General features: G+C 36.9%; 1 protein-coding gene across 6 annotated transcripts in view; it reads left to right on the top strand.

Annotated features, from left to right (window-relative positions):
- Positions 1 to 14,781, top strand: part of MPP7 (membrane palmitoylated protein 7) — a 142,812-nt gene that overhangs the window by 102,392 nt on the left and 25,639 nt on the right. For all 6 annotated transcript variants that reach the window (XM_008930068.2, XM_018075641.1, XM_018075640.1 and 3 more), the window contains exons 7-11: positions 4,893 to 4,974; positions 6,008 to 6,093; positions 7,855 to 7,929; positions 8,516 to 8,712; positions 9,231 to 9,295. In XM_008930068.2, the coding sequence (XP_008928316.2) occupies positions 4,893 to 4,974; positions 6,008 to 6,093; positions 7,855 to 7,929; positions 8,516 to 8,712; positions 9,231 to 9,295 (505 nt within the window). The remainder of the gene's footprint in view (positions 1 to 4,892; positions 4,975 to 6,007; positions 6,094 to 7,854; positions 7,930 to 8,515; positions 8,713 to 9,230; positions 9,296 to 14,781) is intronic.

The following is a 14,781-nucleotide window of genomic DNA, read 5'->3' as shown; positions in this document are numbered from 1 at the left end:
CCTGATGTTTTGTTTTCACTGGAGAAGAGCTTATGGTGAGTTGTGTTACTTGCTCTCTGAGAAGAGTTCAAGAAAAAGTGTATAGTGTCCTCCTTCTCTTCACTAACTCACCTTTAATCCATTTGAACAATTATTTATGTTCATGTCAAACATTAATTTCGTTGTTGTAGATTTATAGTGACTTATTATGACACCATCACCACAATACATAACAAACCTATTATTTGTGTCTCTGTCTTTCCTAGATTTTTTTCCCCTTAGGTGAGGGTGAGAAGAAACATGGATAGTAATTCAGATAAGGTCTTACCAAAATATAGCATGGCAGAATAAATAGACATGTTTAAACTATATTAGATCTACTGAAGTTTATGCTTCCCAAAGTTCTTTTACTAAAGAAAGGATATGCTATGGTCTATGTTTTACTGAGCTAATTACAATTTAATTTTCTATTTATTTTCATGTTCTTTTAATGGCTTTTCCTTCAGAACTTATTCTAAAGTCTTGGATATTCTTAACACACATCAGAGAGTTTCTAGTTGTTTGGTTTATCTATTCACTATTCTCTGGTCAAAAAGTCTGACTTCCACTTGCAGCATTCTTATCAGAATTCTACTACTAGAAGCAACTGAGCTTGAGATTGGAGGTACCATATGATATTTTTTACTGGCATAGAGACTGTCTGGTTTCTTGACTTGAAGATACTGAGCTCTTTGAACTTTTCCTTCACCTCAGACACAGTCTCTACTCTACTTGTACCCAAGCAGTAGAGATTGTTTCCCTGCAAAGCCATGAGCTTAATGTCACTTGCACACCCTGGACATTCTGAATTGCATTTCCTTTGGATGACTTTCAACAGTACTCACTGTGAAGCAAATAAGTCACTCTCTTAACTTCTCTGGAATATATTTAGTGACCGTTTTTATATAAAACTGCACCACATTTCCTCTTGTTCGTGCTTTTCTCCGAGTTAAGCACCTCACTGGTGTTCTGAGCCAGTGTTAATCATATATGAATGAAGCCTGCGTTCCCAGGAGTAATCATTTCAAAAGAGAGGGAAACACATGGTTTGTGGGAGGGCCTTCTGTTTGCCAGATTTCATCAGTTCAGGAGTCAGTGCTGAACTTTCCCCCAGTGTTTTGGAAGAGATGTTTTAAACTTGTTAATCCTTCCACGGTGTTTGATTTGGTCTACTTGCAAATGCTGTTCTAGCAGTGTCTCCCTCAAGTGAGGTGAAATTGTGTTATGAGGTTTTATTCTAACAAAGAAATTTGGAATATCTCTGAAGCTTGCATAAAGGGAAGTAGAAACGTCTCTTTTCAGAGAAAATGCAAAATTCACCTGGCTATAGTTATAGCTTTTTATCAGAAGTTTATGGCTTTTTATCTGGTAGCTTGGAGAGTTTTTACTTATGCCTAACTCTCCAAGGCATTTTCAGCCACAGCCCTGTTCCTGCTTAGCAGTTCTGATATCTGAGATGCTCAACCACGCTACCAGGAGTTCAGTTCCTGGTCTCTCACTACTTCCAGCTCCCAAATGATATTCCAAGTTTGTTCCAACTGTTATTCTGAATAGGATGCTTCTTCACAGTAAGATGGTTGCTCCTTCATCAGGCAGATTAATTTCACATAAATCTATCCATTTGGAAACTAACCTCTATGCCATTCCATGTCTTTAGTTAAGAGAAAAATAGGCAGCTCCAGAGAATGGACCATGCCATCTATTTGAGGTGCCTGACTTAATGAAAGGATGATTCATTCTCCAGAGCTGCCTATCAGTTTTCATCAAGTACAGGAGTAGCTTGGACACCTATCTTGGACCACATAACTGATTTCCATAGCTGAACTTGGGTGAAATGAATTGTGGTGATTTAAAAGACTCATTTACATGTTCTAGCTGTGCAGATTCTACAGCTTTCACTTGCCTTTCACTTAGTCCCTGTAGCTCAGTTCTCATTAGCAAATGAAGCCAACTGTTTTTTAGGTGGGATTGATTTGGGTGTAGGGTCAACTTTAGTCTACATGTAAGTGGGCATCAACTTTTAAATAACTCTGTAAGCTAGGTAACTGATATTTGCACTTTCAATAGAGAATGAATTAAAATAAGGCTTATTGAAGTACTTGCATTCAACATCTGCACATGCTTTTGCTTAACAGGAAGGTGTGCAATGATATTACTGATGAAATATTTTCAAATTTTCAAATATTTTCACATTCTCTTATTAGTAATTTATTTTACAGGCTAATATTTCCTTCTTTAAAAATAGAGACTTACAATGTTTATCTTCTGGAACCAGCAGATAAATGGATGAACTAATAAAGCTCACATCTGTGAAACCCTGAGCAATGCTTACCAATCAGTGGTACTACACTAAAAATGGGGAAAAAAAAGGGCGACCAAAAAACAGTGAGAGAGCCTTGCTGAAGGAGCTTGTATTATTTTTAGTGCTTTTGCATGGCATACCTTTAAGCATTTTCTCAGTCTGATCACCATATGGCTCCCAAACTCCTTATTTTTCTCTTTAAAAGTATTTTAAACTGAGCTATGCTATTACATCTGTATATGTCTCATTTAGGGTAACTTACACTTTTGGCTCACAACACTGAAAATATTTTCCAGCTCTCAAGGTCCAGTCTAACCTTCTTCCATTTTTAAAGCTCTAAATGAGGAGCTGCACTGCACATGTAACTGAGAGTACTGGAGCTGAACATCTTATAAGGAGAATTTCTTGCCAGATTATATGTACCTCATAGTTTAAGCAGGGCTGGCAGCAGCACAAGAGAAGCTGCTTTTTCAGAAAATCAACTCTTCAGGTTTTCAAAAAAAAAATCCATTTGTGTTCGATGATTTCTTTTTAAGAGTGCTAAATTGGGAGGGAAGTGGAATTTTAGGAACCTCCTTTTTAATTTGGGTACTATAGGTGCAGTGAAATGCATAAACTCAAAACAGTGCTTTTCATGGACCTGCCCATTCACTTTGGGTTTGCCATAGAGGAGTTACTGATAGTGAACAAACTCAGGTTAAATAATTTCCTTTTAATTTTGAACTTGATTTTGTCCTTTGTTTGAAAATTCCAATTTAGCTGTTATCTTTGCTGGGCTATCTTTCAGATCAGTTAATCTGTGCTAGGAAAATTAATTTTGTGCCAGTACTGATAATCACATGGAGCATGAAGTGACTGTTCCACTTGGACAAGAGCCTTATTGTTACTTCCAGATGCTGTCTGGGTCAATCCTGTGGGCTTCAATTGCACCGAGTTTTTTTTCCTAGGGTCTGTCTAAAAAGGCTGGTGAAGTGAAGAACCACTTCAGGCTGTCAGTCATCACTTGCCTTTGGCATTTGATGGCATTTATTGGTGTTGACTTCTGGGTAAAAGGCATAAAGCCTTTCTGATCAAGGCTTTTCCCTCATTAGTTAGGAGAGCCTCTGTTTTATATGGATAATGTAATGGAAATGCCCTGTATTTATATTTGCCTCTAACATCCTAATTTCTTTTTGATAGATATATTCAGAAAAAAAAAAACCTTTTACTTTTAAATGGATAGAACTTTTCAGATATTAGTAATAAACTTCAAATCAGTAGCTGTTGCTGCAAAGTCAGAACTTAATATTGAGCTATAAGGTAGAATTGTTAATGTGCAATTTATAAATTATAAAAATACATTTGTTTAATATATTCTTAATGATATGCAATTCTTCTTGCACAGAAGTCTGATCATGAGTTTTTGAAGTGAGATTAGCTGCAGCTAAATCTGTGTTTTTGAAACTCTCACACTAATTTGAAACTGTAGTGCAAACAAATGCTTACTGATATAATTACATAATAAACAATACATACAATTAAGGCTGGCAATTTGCAAAATTACTTTGCCTATGGATAGAATTTTATACTAATAAATGTAAGATAAAATGAAGTGCACAAATACAGCATGTCAGTTTTGCTGTGGAGTGCTGATTACTGTTGAAGTTTCAGCTGGAGTGAATATTATATGATGACTGTTTTAATTTTTGTCTATTAGCAATAAATGCAACTTGCATATAAAAAGTATAAATTGATCTCCCCTTTTTTGTCTTAATGACTCGTGCTATATTTCCATCTTTGATGGAGAGGGAAAGGGAAACAAATTTATTTGCAGTCAGTAAAATTGTTAACTAGAGAAATCTCAACCCTGTTATTCATTTGTACATTTTTCAGCTTTATGTTCCTAAAAGACTTAAAAATTGAAGAAGTAATAAACACGATATTCATGTTTAATCTAAACAAATATAGAACAGTACCTACTTTAACTACACAATGTTCTTTTACCTCAATGCCTTGCACTGTGTTTGTGTAATGCATGAAAACAGTCATGACTAATTCCGGAAATGTTCCCCTCCTCTGCATTTCTGTCCTGTGAGTGTTCCAGGTGAGCCCCAACATACAGGGGCATTTCTCAAATTCATGTTCATTTATTGATAACATTGTAAAGCAAAATGATGATCAGTGGCTGCACAGACAGTTCTGACCATAAAGTGCAACAATTATGAACACAGATACATTTTATGTACCATAGTTTGTAATGTGGCCTATTTTAATGTAGGAACAACTATTTATCAATTTTCAGCAGTAGTTTAATACAATTTTAGCAGCAGACTCAAGTAAGGTACACTGCACTTCACATTAAGTTGAAAAGCAAACTTTTTCCACCATTTTTCCTTTTTTTTTTTTTAAAGCTGTGAACTCACAGAATGCATGTGTTACTTCTGAATGGAAAAGAAGGCACATTTTAAGAGGATAGTTATAAAGCAACATATTTTGTATGTTCTTGTCATGAGCAAGTATCATTCCTGGCTTATTCACTTACTAACACAATGTCAACTTTTTACAACCTTTTTTTTTTCTTTTTTTACCCAAGGGAGCTACTATTAAAAGGGATGAACAAACTGGTGCAATTGTGGTGGCCAGGATAATGCGTGGAGGAGCTGCAGACAGAAGTGGTAAGGTGTTGCTGCTCATCTGAATAAGATGAGATAAAATGGCATATTTGGTAGAAATTAAATACATCAATTAAATACTATCAGAAACAGAAGTATTTTGGCTCTGGACACTTTTGCAAAATGATATTTTAATACTGGTATTCGCGCTGATTTTTTCCCCAGTTCAGTTGCAATGAGGTGTCTTTGAGTTAGCAGATACAGTGGGATTTTTAAGATGGTTTGTTCCAGTTGAAGACGTCCACTTGGAAATCATAGAATGTGCTGAGTTGGAAGGGACCCATCAGGGTCATCGAGTCCAACTCTTGTCACTGTGCCAGACACCCCAAGAATCACACTGTGATGGGATATGCTGAGGTTACAACCTGCTGATGGAAAAGCTCAGGGTGCTGGCATTATTTTATATTAGAACATCCACTTGGAGTTTCAGCTGGTAGTTCTCAAAATAACAGCACATCCTTGACTTCCATGGTTTAGTTTGGGACGATCGGTGTCTGCAAGAAGTCCTGAACTATACACTTAAGTGCCTCTTTCCCTGAAGAGAATCTAGGACAACTGTGTTTTACTCTTAAAGGGGGTAGTGGAGTAAATCTAGATAGATAGATAGATAGATAGATAGATAGATAGATAGATAGATAGATAGATAGATAGATAGATAGATAGATAGATAGATAGATAAATTAGCAAGCATTTGTGCCACAATTTAGCACTCACAGCTGAGTGATCTTTGCAGTACTTGCAGCTGTGTAGCAGTAAGAAGGTAGAATGAGAAGAAAAAGAATTGGCACAGACATTTTTGAAACTTCTGCATAAAAGTCCAGAAAAGTTGTAGAAAAATGGTACTAATTTTTAGGAGAAAGACAGGGAGGTGAGTAAACCAACCATCTCCAACTTACCTGGGAGGACAGTAGCTGTTGTTATATTTGCCATATATTCCTCCTTTTAAGTTAGAGCTTAAAGTGTATAACTGAATGTTAATGGCAGGTTTTGTATAATACATAGCTACAGTTTCACAACTCCTCTTTTTCTTCTGTAGGTCTTATTCATGTTGGTGATGAGCTGAGGGAAGTCAATGGTATTCCTGTAGATGATAAAAAACCTGAAGAAATAATACACATTCTGGTAAATACCAAACATTTTAAAATTAATTTAGGAGAGTGAAGAAAAAGTAATTAGACTTATGATTTCTACTTTATTTCTTAGGAAAAAAAGCATATTCTAATATAATGTCTTTTCTTCCAGTGCCATCATTAACAAACCTTCTTCTGAAGAGTGATTTCCTACTCATTACATATATATGCAATTATGGATTACTTGTGAAGAGTTAAATACAGTAATATGGCTATAAATATGTTGCAGAATGTTGCAGATTTCAGTGTATAATCTACAGTTTTTAAGGCCCACCATGATCTGTTGAATTCAAACTCCGTGTGACAGTTAATTCCTAATACATATACTAGATAGACTATATAACTGGTTTATTGAGATTTTATTTGGCATTTATTTGCATTATATAGCTATATATATTCTGTTTATGCTCCTCTGATCTGCACAGTCTCTAAAGTGGGGCTCATTACTGACTTAGGAAACACTATTGCAAATTAAGTAATTTAGACTTTTTCGGAAATATTTAATATTTTTACATAAAGAAACTAATGAGGGTCATGACAACTCTTTTATTCATGCTGTAGGCATTTCTGCATACATAAATAGCTTACTTTCCTGCCGAATGGAGTAAGTGTCTCACAGTTTCAGTTCAGTAAGCAAGATGATTCATTTCAAGTGTTAGCCTGCTGATATTCATACTTATTATATGGTTTCGTGTTTGCTACACAGCCATATTTTCCTGCAAAAATTAATATTTAAAAATATCTAGAAACACAGTACCTCGAGAAAAGGTGTGAACAATTTCCCCATTTACCTCTTTGAGGTACAGTAAAAAACATCAAAAGCTAGTTAGAGCTTGTTTCAAAAGTACCAAAATTATTGATTCCAGTCCTACGGCGGGTGGAATAAGAACTTGGCGGCTGCTTGTCCAGCAGTGAGCTCTGGGAGCGCAGCCATGCGGCAGGAGTTATGTCTCGCTTGGTAGTGGACAGGCCTGTTTCCATTTTGCTTAAATCGTTGGCTGGCTGTTGCACTCGGCGAGTTTTATGAAACCTGTCGGCTGCATGCAATAGTAGCAGAGGCTCCAACTGATTAGCACTTCCTTCAATAGCAAAGTGTCACTGAGGCAGTGGGAATATATTGTGGTTAATAAGTAAAATGCAGCCAGACACACTTTAAGTGGGATATAGGAAAGATGAATGGATGAGGTGGTTGATGATGGCTAACTTGTTTTAAGATTTATAGTGGAGGGCTTTTTTTCCATTTAGTACACGTAATATATTCAAATATGTTTTTCTTTTCTAGTTTCCTAAAGTTGCCAAGCGAATAAATCCCCCCCAATAGCTCTCTATGATAAATATGGCACAAGCCTGTTTGAATTTTTCTATCTTTTTTTATTTTGAAAAATGAAATGTTAGTTCAATTTTTCCAGGGATGTCCAAACTATGCCAGGAGTCCAGCACTTGCTTCTAATATGCATACATTTTAGCTGTAGCATTTTCCCCTACCTTCAGTGCAGAACTGGGACCTCTGAACCATGCAGGCCTCAGTTTTTAACAGTCCATCTCTGCCCACCAATGAAGCAAATAAAGCCAAGCATTTCAAGTGCTTTTGTGAGGCAAAGTTTGGTTTAGTGAAGTTGTCAAACTCTGTGGATCATGCTTGGGAGAGGATTGATTCATTATATTTGAGTATTTTTAAATTCACTTGAATTTCTTTATCTTTTAAGTTTTCTTTTTAAATTCTCAGTGCATTTTCTTTTCAAATGTTCCCCAGGCTCAGTCTCAAGGAGCAATTACATTTAAAATTATACCCAGTGTGAAGGAAGAAATACCAATGAAGGAAGGCAAGGTAAGTAAAACTATTTCAGTAACTGTTAGGCTGAGGATATGTATTGTTTGCTTGGATGACAGAAGCAAGAATGGGATTTATGCCTCTGGACTCAATTTTTGTAGTGTGACAATGTGTAGCACTGTACAATTCATTAGGCAAAAGCTGAATTTATGAGTGGGTGTAACATGGTTCTTAAGCCCAAGCTCTACAGCTGTGTAGTTGACATAGGTAATCCTCCATCTTCTGCGAGGACCTGGCTTGCTCCCAAGTACTTCTTTTCTTCCATCATCCACTAGGCAGAAGACACTGGATAGCATCTTGGTTCCAAAGTACCTTCTCTTGTGTTCCTCATGTGGGCACACTCTGCACCTGCAAAGTCCTGCTTGCCTTAGAGCTTTTACTCCATTGAGGTGGTTGCAGAAGCAATGAATTGAATGTTCTCTGTATGAACTTCTAATGTTAGACATCCATAAGGATGTTTTACAGCAGTAAATGTTTACATGGTTTTAGTTTAATGGTTTTGAACAGTAGAAACAGAAAAGGGAGATATCTTTGGATTCCATTTAATATTTTAATTCTAAAGATAAAACATGGTTTGTTTCAGATGTTTATCAGAGCCCTATTTGACTATGATCCTAATGAGGATAAAGCAATTCCTTGTAAAGAAGCTGGACTTGCTTTCAGAAAAGGAGATATCCTTCAGATCATGAGCCAGGATGATGCAACCTGGTGGCAGGCCAAACATGAAGGTGATGCCAATCCCAGAGCAGGCTTGATCCCTTCAAAGCATTTCCAGGAGAGGTGAGCTACTGAGAATCATAATTTCATTATTTTTTTTGAGAAGGGACTGATTTGCTAGGTTGTTAGCTTAGCATAGCTGGCATGTGTAATGCTCATAGATTACATGGGTATGATAAACGTGCATTTGCAGCAAGACAACTGAACTTGGAAACATGCTGAAATACTTTGGATTTCCTTATTTCTCTGGCTAGAGTTAATAATGACAAAAACTGATAGGATAACACCGATCCAGATTGAAAGAAAAACCATATGGAAAATAGCACATCAGTATCTGTATTCAAACTGATGTGCTATGCAGGAATAAGAACTGCAGCAGGTTTTGGAGAGCTTACAAAAATTTGGAGCTGTAGATTTAATTTTTTTAGATTGTGAATAGATTGCATGGTTTTAAGTTAATTTCATATAAAATCTTCTGGATATTTTGCAGTAGTCTCATGATGTTAAGTGTTTATAAATCCCAAACTTACAGTGAAAACTGAGGAATTTGTGTCTTTCCCCCACCACCTCCCATTTTATAGGAGATTTGCACTAAGAAGACCAGAAGTGCAGATTCAGCCACTGAAAATTTCCAACAGAAAATCATGTAAGTCTGTGAACCTGGAATAGATGTAATACTCCAGATATGTAACCTTAAAAAGTATCAGATTGTTTCAGCCCTGTGACTACAGGATACATTTCTCCTGGACACAATAGCGTCTTGGTCACATTGTATCAGTAGGAAAATAAATACAAATGCTGAAATTAAAATCTTTAAAAGCAGCTAACAACTTTTCCCCAGCCCTCTGACTTGGTTTTGAAGCTCTGAGCCCAATTAATATTTTGATATATAGTATTTCAAAGGTTGAAGAGTGTTCTTTTCCTGTTGAAATAGTACATAATTGGCTCAACAGTTTATATGTTTTGGACTGCATCAATACAAAGACATTTATATCGAGAGTAAGATAAAAGATCTGATAGTCTCTCCTTCTCTCCCCCATGTAGTTGCTGATTTTTTGTGTCTGTGAAGCAGCAGAATTTTTAAAAGTCAGGACATTCAGTTCATTGATATGCATTCACAGAATCAGTTCTTACTGTTTTTTAAACAAATTAATTCTTAATAATCTCTGCTTTTAGATACAGTAGTTGCACAATATAAGAAAAATAAGCTCTAAGAAAGTGCATACATTGAAACAAATATTTTCTTTTGACTGGAATTTACGTCAACATCTGTTTTAAGTATTATTGCATATTTTACTCGACCTGTTATTTCTTTCAGTTGTACAGACTCATAACACAGTGAGCAATGTAAGAAACTATCACGCTTCAGTAGGATCTAAATCTTAAATACAAGCATTGAAACAAAAAGTATGGATACTAAGGCAAACAGTGGATGCTGGCACACTAAGTGCAAAACTAAATACTTTTAACTTTTAAAACTCCTCAGCAAGGTTTCTGTTGCAATTTTCCTAACTTCTTGCTATGGCTGTTGTGTTCTGAAGCTTGACAATTACTGTTATTTTTCTAATAATCTGCATTTTCTCTCTTTTATTCCATTTCACTGTTTGATTTTGTGCCCTAATGCTACTGTTAACTCCAAAGGCCTCGATTAGCTTTGTAATAACAGTAACAGACTTTATAGTTGCACTACAGCTTTTCTAATATACATAGGCCTTAGAAACAAAGAGGAGCTCCTCCAGCTTGTAGTAAATCTGTTGTTTTTCTAGGTTCTAGGTCAAGTTGCTCTGCCCCAATTTTGGAAAAGTGTCTGATCCCAGGGTATAGCTATTTCTCTCTGCCCACTGTTCTTGAATCTGGATAATATCCTCAACAAGAGCCTTCAATTAAGGTGGCACTGGTGCTTTTGAAGAGGTAAATCAGCTGCTGCAGCAACACTGCATGAATTCTTTTGTAATGGACTGCATCTTTCTAGTGACCTTCAAGTGAAAGGTTTTACAAGATGCATCTCACCCTTCCAAATAGGCAGCCTGAACTTGATTGGGAATTGCCAAAATTACAACCCAAAGAAGACCCACAGTACGATGTCTTCTGTTGTCTCTGCTGATTCCACTGACTTTGCCTTAACAAGCTTAAGTAGGGGAGAAGAGTTTGTCTCTTCCTCCCCTTTCCTTTAAAACATGACAGAACATTAGGGTCAAGCAGTATGCCTATTATTGCTCTCTTTTGGAATTTCTTTGAACAAAGCAAGTTCCAGCTAAATGCCATGTAGAAATCAGTGGTGCCTCTTGAAGGAGGAAAGACTGCAGAGTAATGTAGGTTTGTCATTCTTCCTCTTCCCATTTCTTAAGACAGTCTGCTGCTGCGTCTGCCGGATTTCCATGGGAAGAGAGGAAGTGCTGTTCTGAGTAGAGGTTCATCCCTGTGTTCAAAGACTAAACATGGTTTTAGTGCTGGGAGGGAATTCAGATCTATAATAGAGAAGGCATTTTAAAGATCAGAATCCAGCTCTAGAAAAGATTTTGTGACTTGGATGTTGCTCGAGTTGCTCTGAGGAAAACCTTCCACTTGCTTGGATTTTAGGAAGATTGCACATAAGCCAGGAAACTCCGTGCCTTTGTGCTCTTTCTAAAGTTAGTCAGCTTTTGATGTTACCAAGGGCAGCAGTGAAGCTGTGAGATGTGGAGGCCGTGTCTGTACTTGCAGTCACCTTGCCAAAACTGGGAGATGCTGCAAAATTGTGCATTGCTCAGCTGAACAAACAGCATTCTGCCAGTATTGCAAACATGTAAGGAAGGTAACATTGGAAAGGCCTGCTGGGTCAGATGGGGTTTTTTAGCCCTTTTCTGTAACGTGCCGTATGGCCCAATGATTATTCCCAAGGTGGGAAATTGGTGATGCTTGATTTCATCAGATTCTTTTTTAGTCCTGTACTGCAGGCCTTCAGCTTGTATAGGGTTCTCCAGGGCTTGGAAGGGTAATTGTGTAAGGAAACATGTCTGTAGATCATCCTGAACCAGCTGTGTGTTGAGAGGCTGCTTGCTATTGCAGTTGATCCCATCCAATCAAGTGACCTGAATTTCCTTAGTAATTTGAAAGGAAAGGGCAATTCACCAGCTGATGTTTTCACAGCTTCCAAAAGCAACAAAAACTTGTTGACTTCAACAGAGATGCTAATAGAAGTCCCTTTCCTGACAGGACTGAGAGTTGCACTAGGAAGATTTCTTGAGACATGATATTTAGCAGTGGATGTTGGCCTGCTCTGCTTAGTCAACTCATTACACAGTTCCCGTGTTTTGTAACGAGGAGGAAACCTGGGCACATACCTTTATTTTTAATAGGGAGAATCAAGATAAAATGTTCTATTTTCTTGGATACCCAAAAAATGTGAATCAGCTCTGGTTTCTTAGGTGAGCTTCCAGGGTAGTAGTGTCTTTATACTTGAAAATTAATCTAAAAATTAGTCAAAGTCATATAACATATGAGAAGTATCCTACAACTTCTTTTTATCCTCCCTTCTTAAGCCAGTTCTGGAACTGGAAAGGACTGTTGCATTTGTCTAGAGAAAGACCTCTCTGAAACATAGTCAACAACTGTATTTAAAGTAACATTAACATCTATCAGGATTTGCTTTGATAATTAAATATATTTCAAAACCTGTAAGATTGGATTACTTTTGGGAAGCCTTCTTTTTGTTTCCTATTTTGAATTTTTTACTCTTTTCAGCATAGCAGTGCATGTTGTGTAGAGTTGCTAATCATACACATATTTGTGTATCATAAATTTGGAAGCAAAATAAAGGTGGGCTTTTTTGGTGGTGCTCATATGCATACACTTACTGAGGAAGGAGAGAATACTTTCCATAGAACTTTTACAGCAAGAGTTATTTACACTGAAAAAAACCCAGAAATATAACCTAGTTCTAAGTTATTAAAAGGATGAGTTTATAATGGAAATGCTAAATCTTATTTTCACTTTCATAGCCAGGTCAGCTGTGTCTATCTGTAAATACACATATCTCTCCCAGCATTTAGCCCTTTTCTGGAAAGATAAAACAGAATCATTGTCACATTGTACCCATTAAAGTGAAAAACATTTAACATGTCGTGTACACTGAAGGAGGGGGCAGAACAGTGTACACTTCATATTGAAAGGTAAGTGAAATCACACTTTTTCATTTGCAAATGGGGAAGTTGCACAGTTTGATGGTATCTGGGAGTAAGGTTGAAGGAAACTGATAATATAGGTGGAGCCTGCACTGACAAGAGATGGTTTTACATTGAGAGGAAGATGCAGAAAAAGTAGGAATAAGAAAAAACAAAGGAAAAAGGGATGAATTGTATATGATAAGTTTTAAAAGCATGAGATAAGTGGCAGTTGGATGTTCTGACCTGCTGCTAAGATTCATATGTTAATTCCCAGGCTCAGGGTTAATGCACAAATGATGGAGGGATAACAAACCTCTGAAGCATTTTCAGCATTCTTTTCCAATACTTAACAGCAATGACTTTTCAGCAAAAAGCAGCACTGTGCATTAAAACTGTGAGGAAAATTATGCTGGGGAAAAAGTTATAAGAACAAGCAAGCGTAAAAGAGAAAATGGGAAAATGCAGTGAAAGTAAAGGAACGGAGATGCATGGGATTGTGGGTAGGACTGACCCTCGAGGTGCTGAGATGGTGGATGTGCAGTGCACCTGAGCAGGTGTGAGGGAGCTGTGGGACAGAAGGAGGTGTGGTGGGTGTGTCTGCCTGCATGCAATCAGCTTCTGTGCATCTGAGCTTGTGAGCCACTGCTGAATGCCAGCTCTGCAGAAACCTGCTCACCTGGTAATCCTCAATAATACTTAACAGCATTCCTGCATTTAGGAGGTCACCTTAGCTTGGATGACACAACTTTGTAGCCAGAGTTGTCTCTGTGGGTTCTCCTGTCGCTGCATGATGGCTAAGTTGGAGTGACAGGAGACTCAGTACAGGGAAAAATTCATTTGTTTAATAGCTCCCCGTTTGTTAACTTGAATACAAAGACTACTCATGCTCTGACTGTAACAGTCATTGCCAACAGGCTTGGTTATTCCTGCATGTGTAGCTTACTTTAATTTGTAGACAAAAGTGATCATCTGGATTTTTGAGAAAAAAAAATTTCTTTGAATAACAACCAAATAATGTACTATTCTGCAGTTGTCATAAACTACAATAACTGGCCAAGACATTATATTCCTTCAGCATAATTTTGCTTTCACAGCGGTTACTGTGTTTATTCTTCTGTTATGTATGTGTTGTCTCTGGTATGAAAATTACTGGTAACTTTATATTTTATACTAGTGTAGCCTGTAACTTCTTTTAACTTGTGCAGTGCATACATATGTACATATGTATATCCTTACTCTGTGTATATAGTTTAATATAAATATGCATTTGTATGTAGCATATACGACAGAGCTGTTCCGAGATGTCTTTTCCATGAAAATACGTTTGTTTTATATATTTAAGGCTAAATGTAAATACTTACTGTGGCAAAGCCGTCATCATATAGTTTTTCTAAGACTTAAAACCCATTTTACTTTCAATTTTGATTTACCATATGTGATTGGCATTGTATGAGCAAGAGGAAAGACTTAACTGCAGCCAAATGGTGTTCATTCAAACAAGATGTAACCCAGTTTATCCATAGTTGAGTGTCTTGTGAATTGAAGATTGTGTTCTGCCAACAAAAGAATTTAAACAGGCTAAAAGAATAAATGCTTTGTACCACTCGTATTTGAAGACCAAACATTTAGGATAAATGTATAGTAGGACTCTTTTGCTTGTTATAATTGCTGCACAATCTTAACTCTGCCTTTCTTCTCAGTGTTTTTATGTGTTCACATTTGAAACTTGATTGCCCACCTGCAGGTAGTTACGAGTGAAAACAAAAAGTAAACCAGACCTCAAGAGTTAAATTAGCACATTAACTTTTTTGTTCAGAAAGTCTCCCGTCCTTACAAATATTGACTTCTTGCTATGACAGAGAAATTGAGGATACCTGAAGCTGGATGACATTTGAGTCAAGGTCACATGAGACAGAAGTGGAAATGGATCTCGTAAACTCTTGCTCTGTCCTTCACTGCGAGACTATCCTTCTTCATTTTCAAAATT

The sequence above is a fragment of the Manacus vitellinus genome, unplaced genomic scaffold (genome assembly GCF_001715985.3).
Source record: "Manacus vitellinus isolate BGI_N305 unplaced genomic scaffold, ASM171598v3 scaffold_3_pilon, whole genome shotgun sequence".
Classification (NCBI taxonomy): Eukaryota; Metazoa; Chordata; class Aves; order Passeriformes; family Pipridae; genus Manacus; species Manacus vitellinus.
Note: the sequence above shows the minus strand (reverse complement) of the source record. Positions and strands in the feature narration are given on the sequence as shown.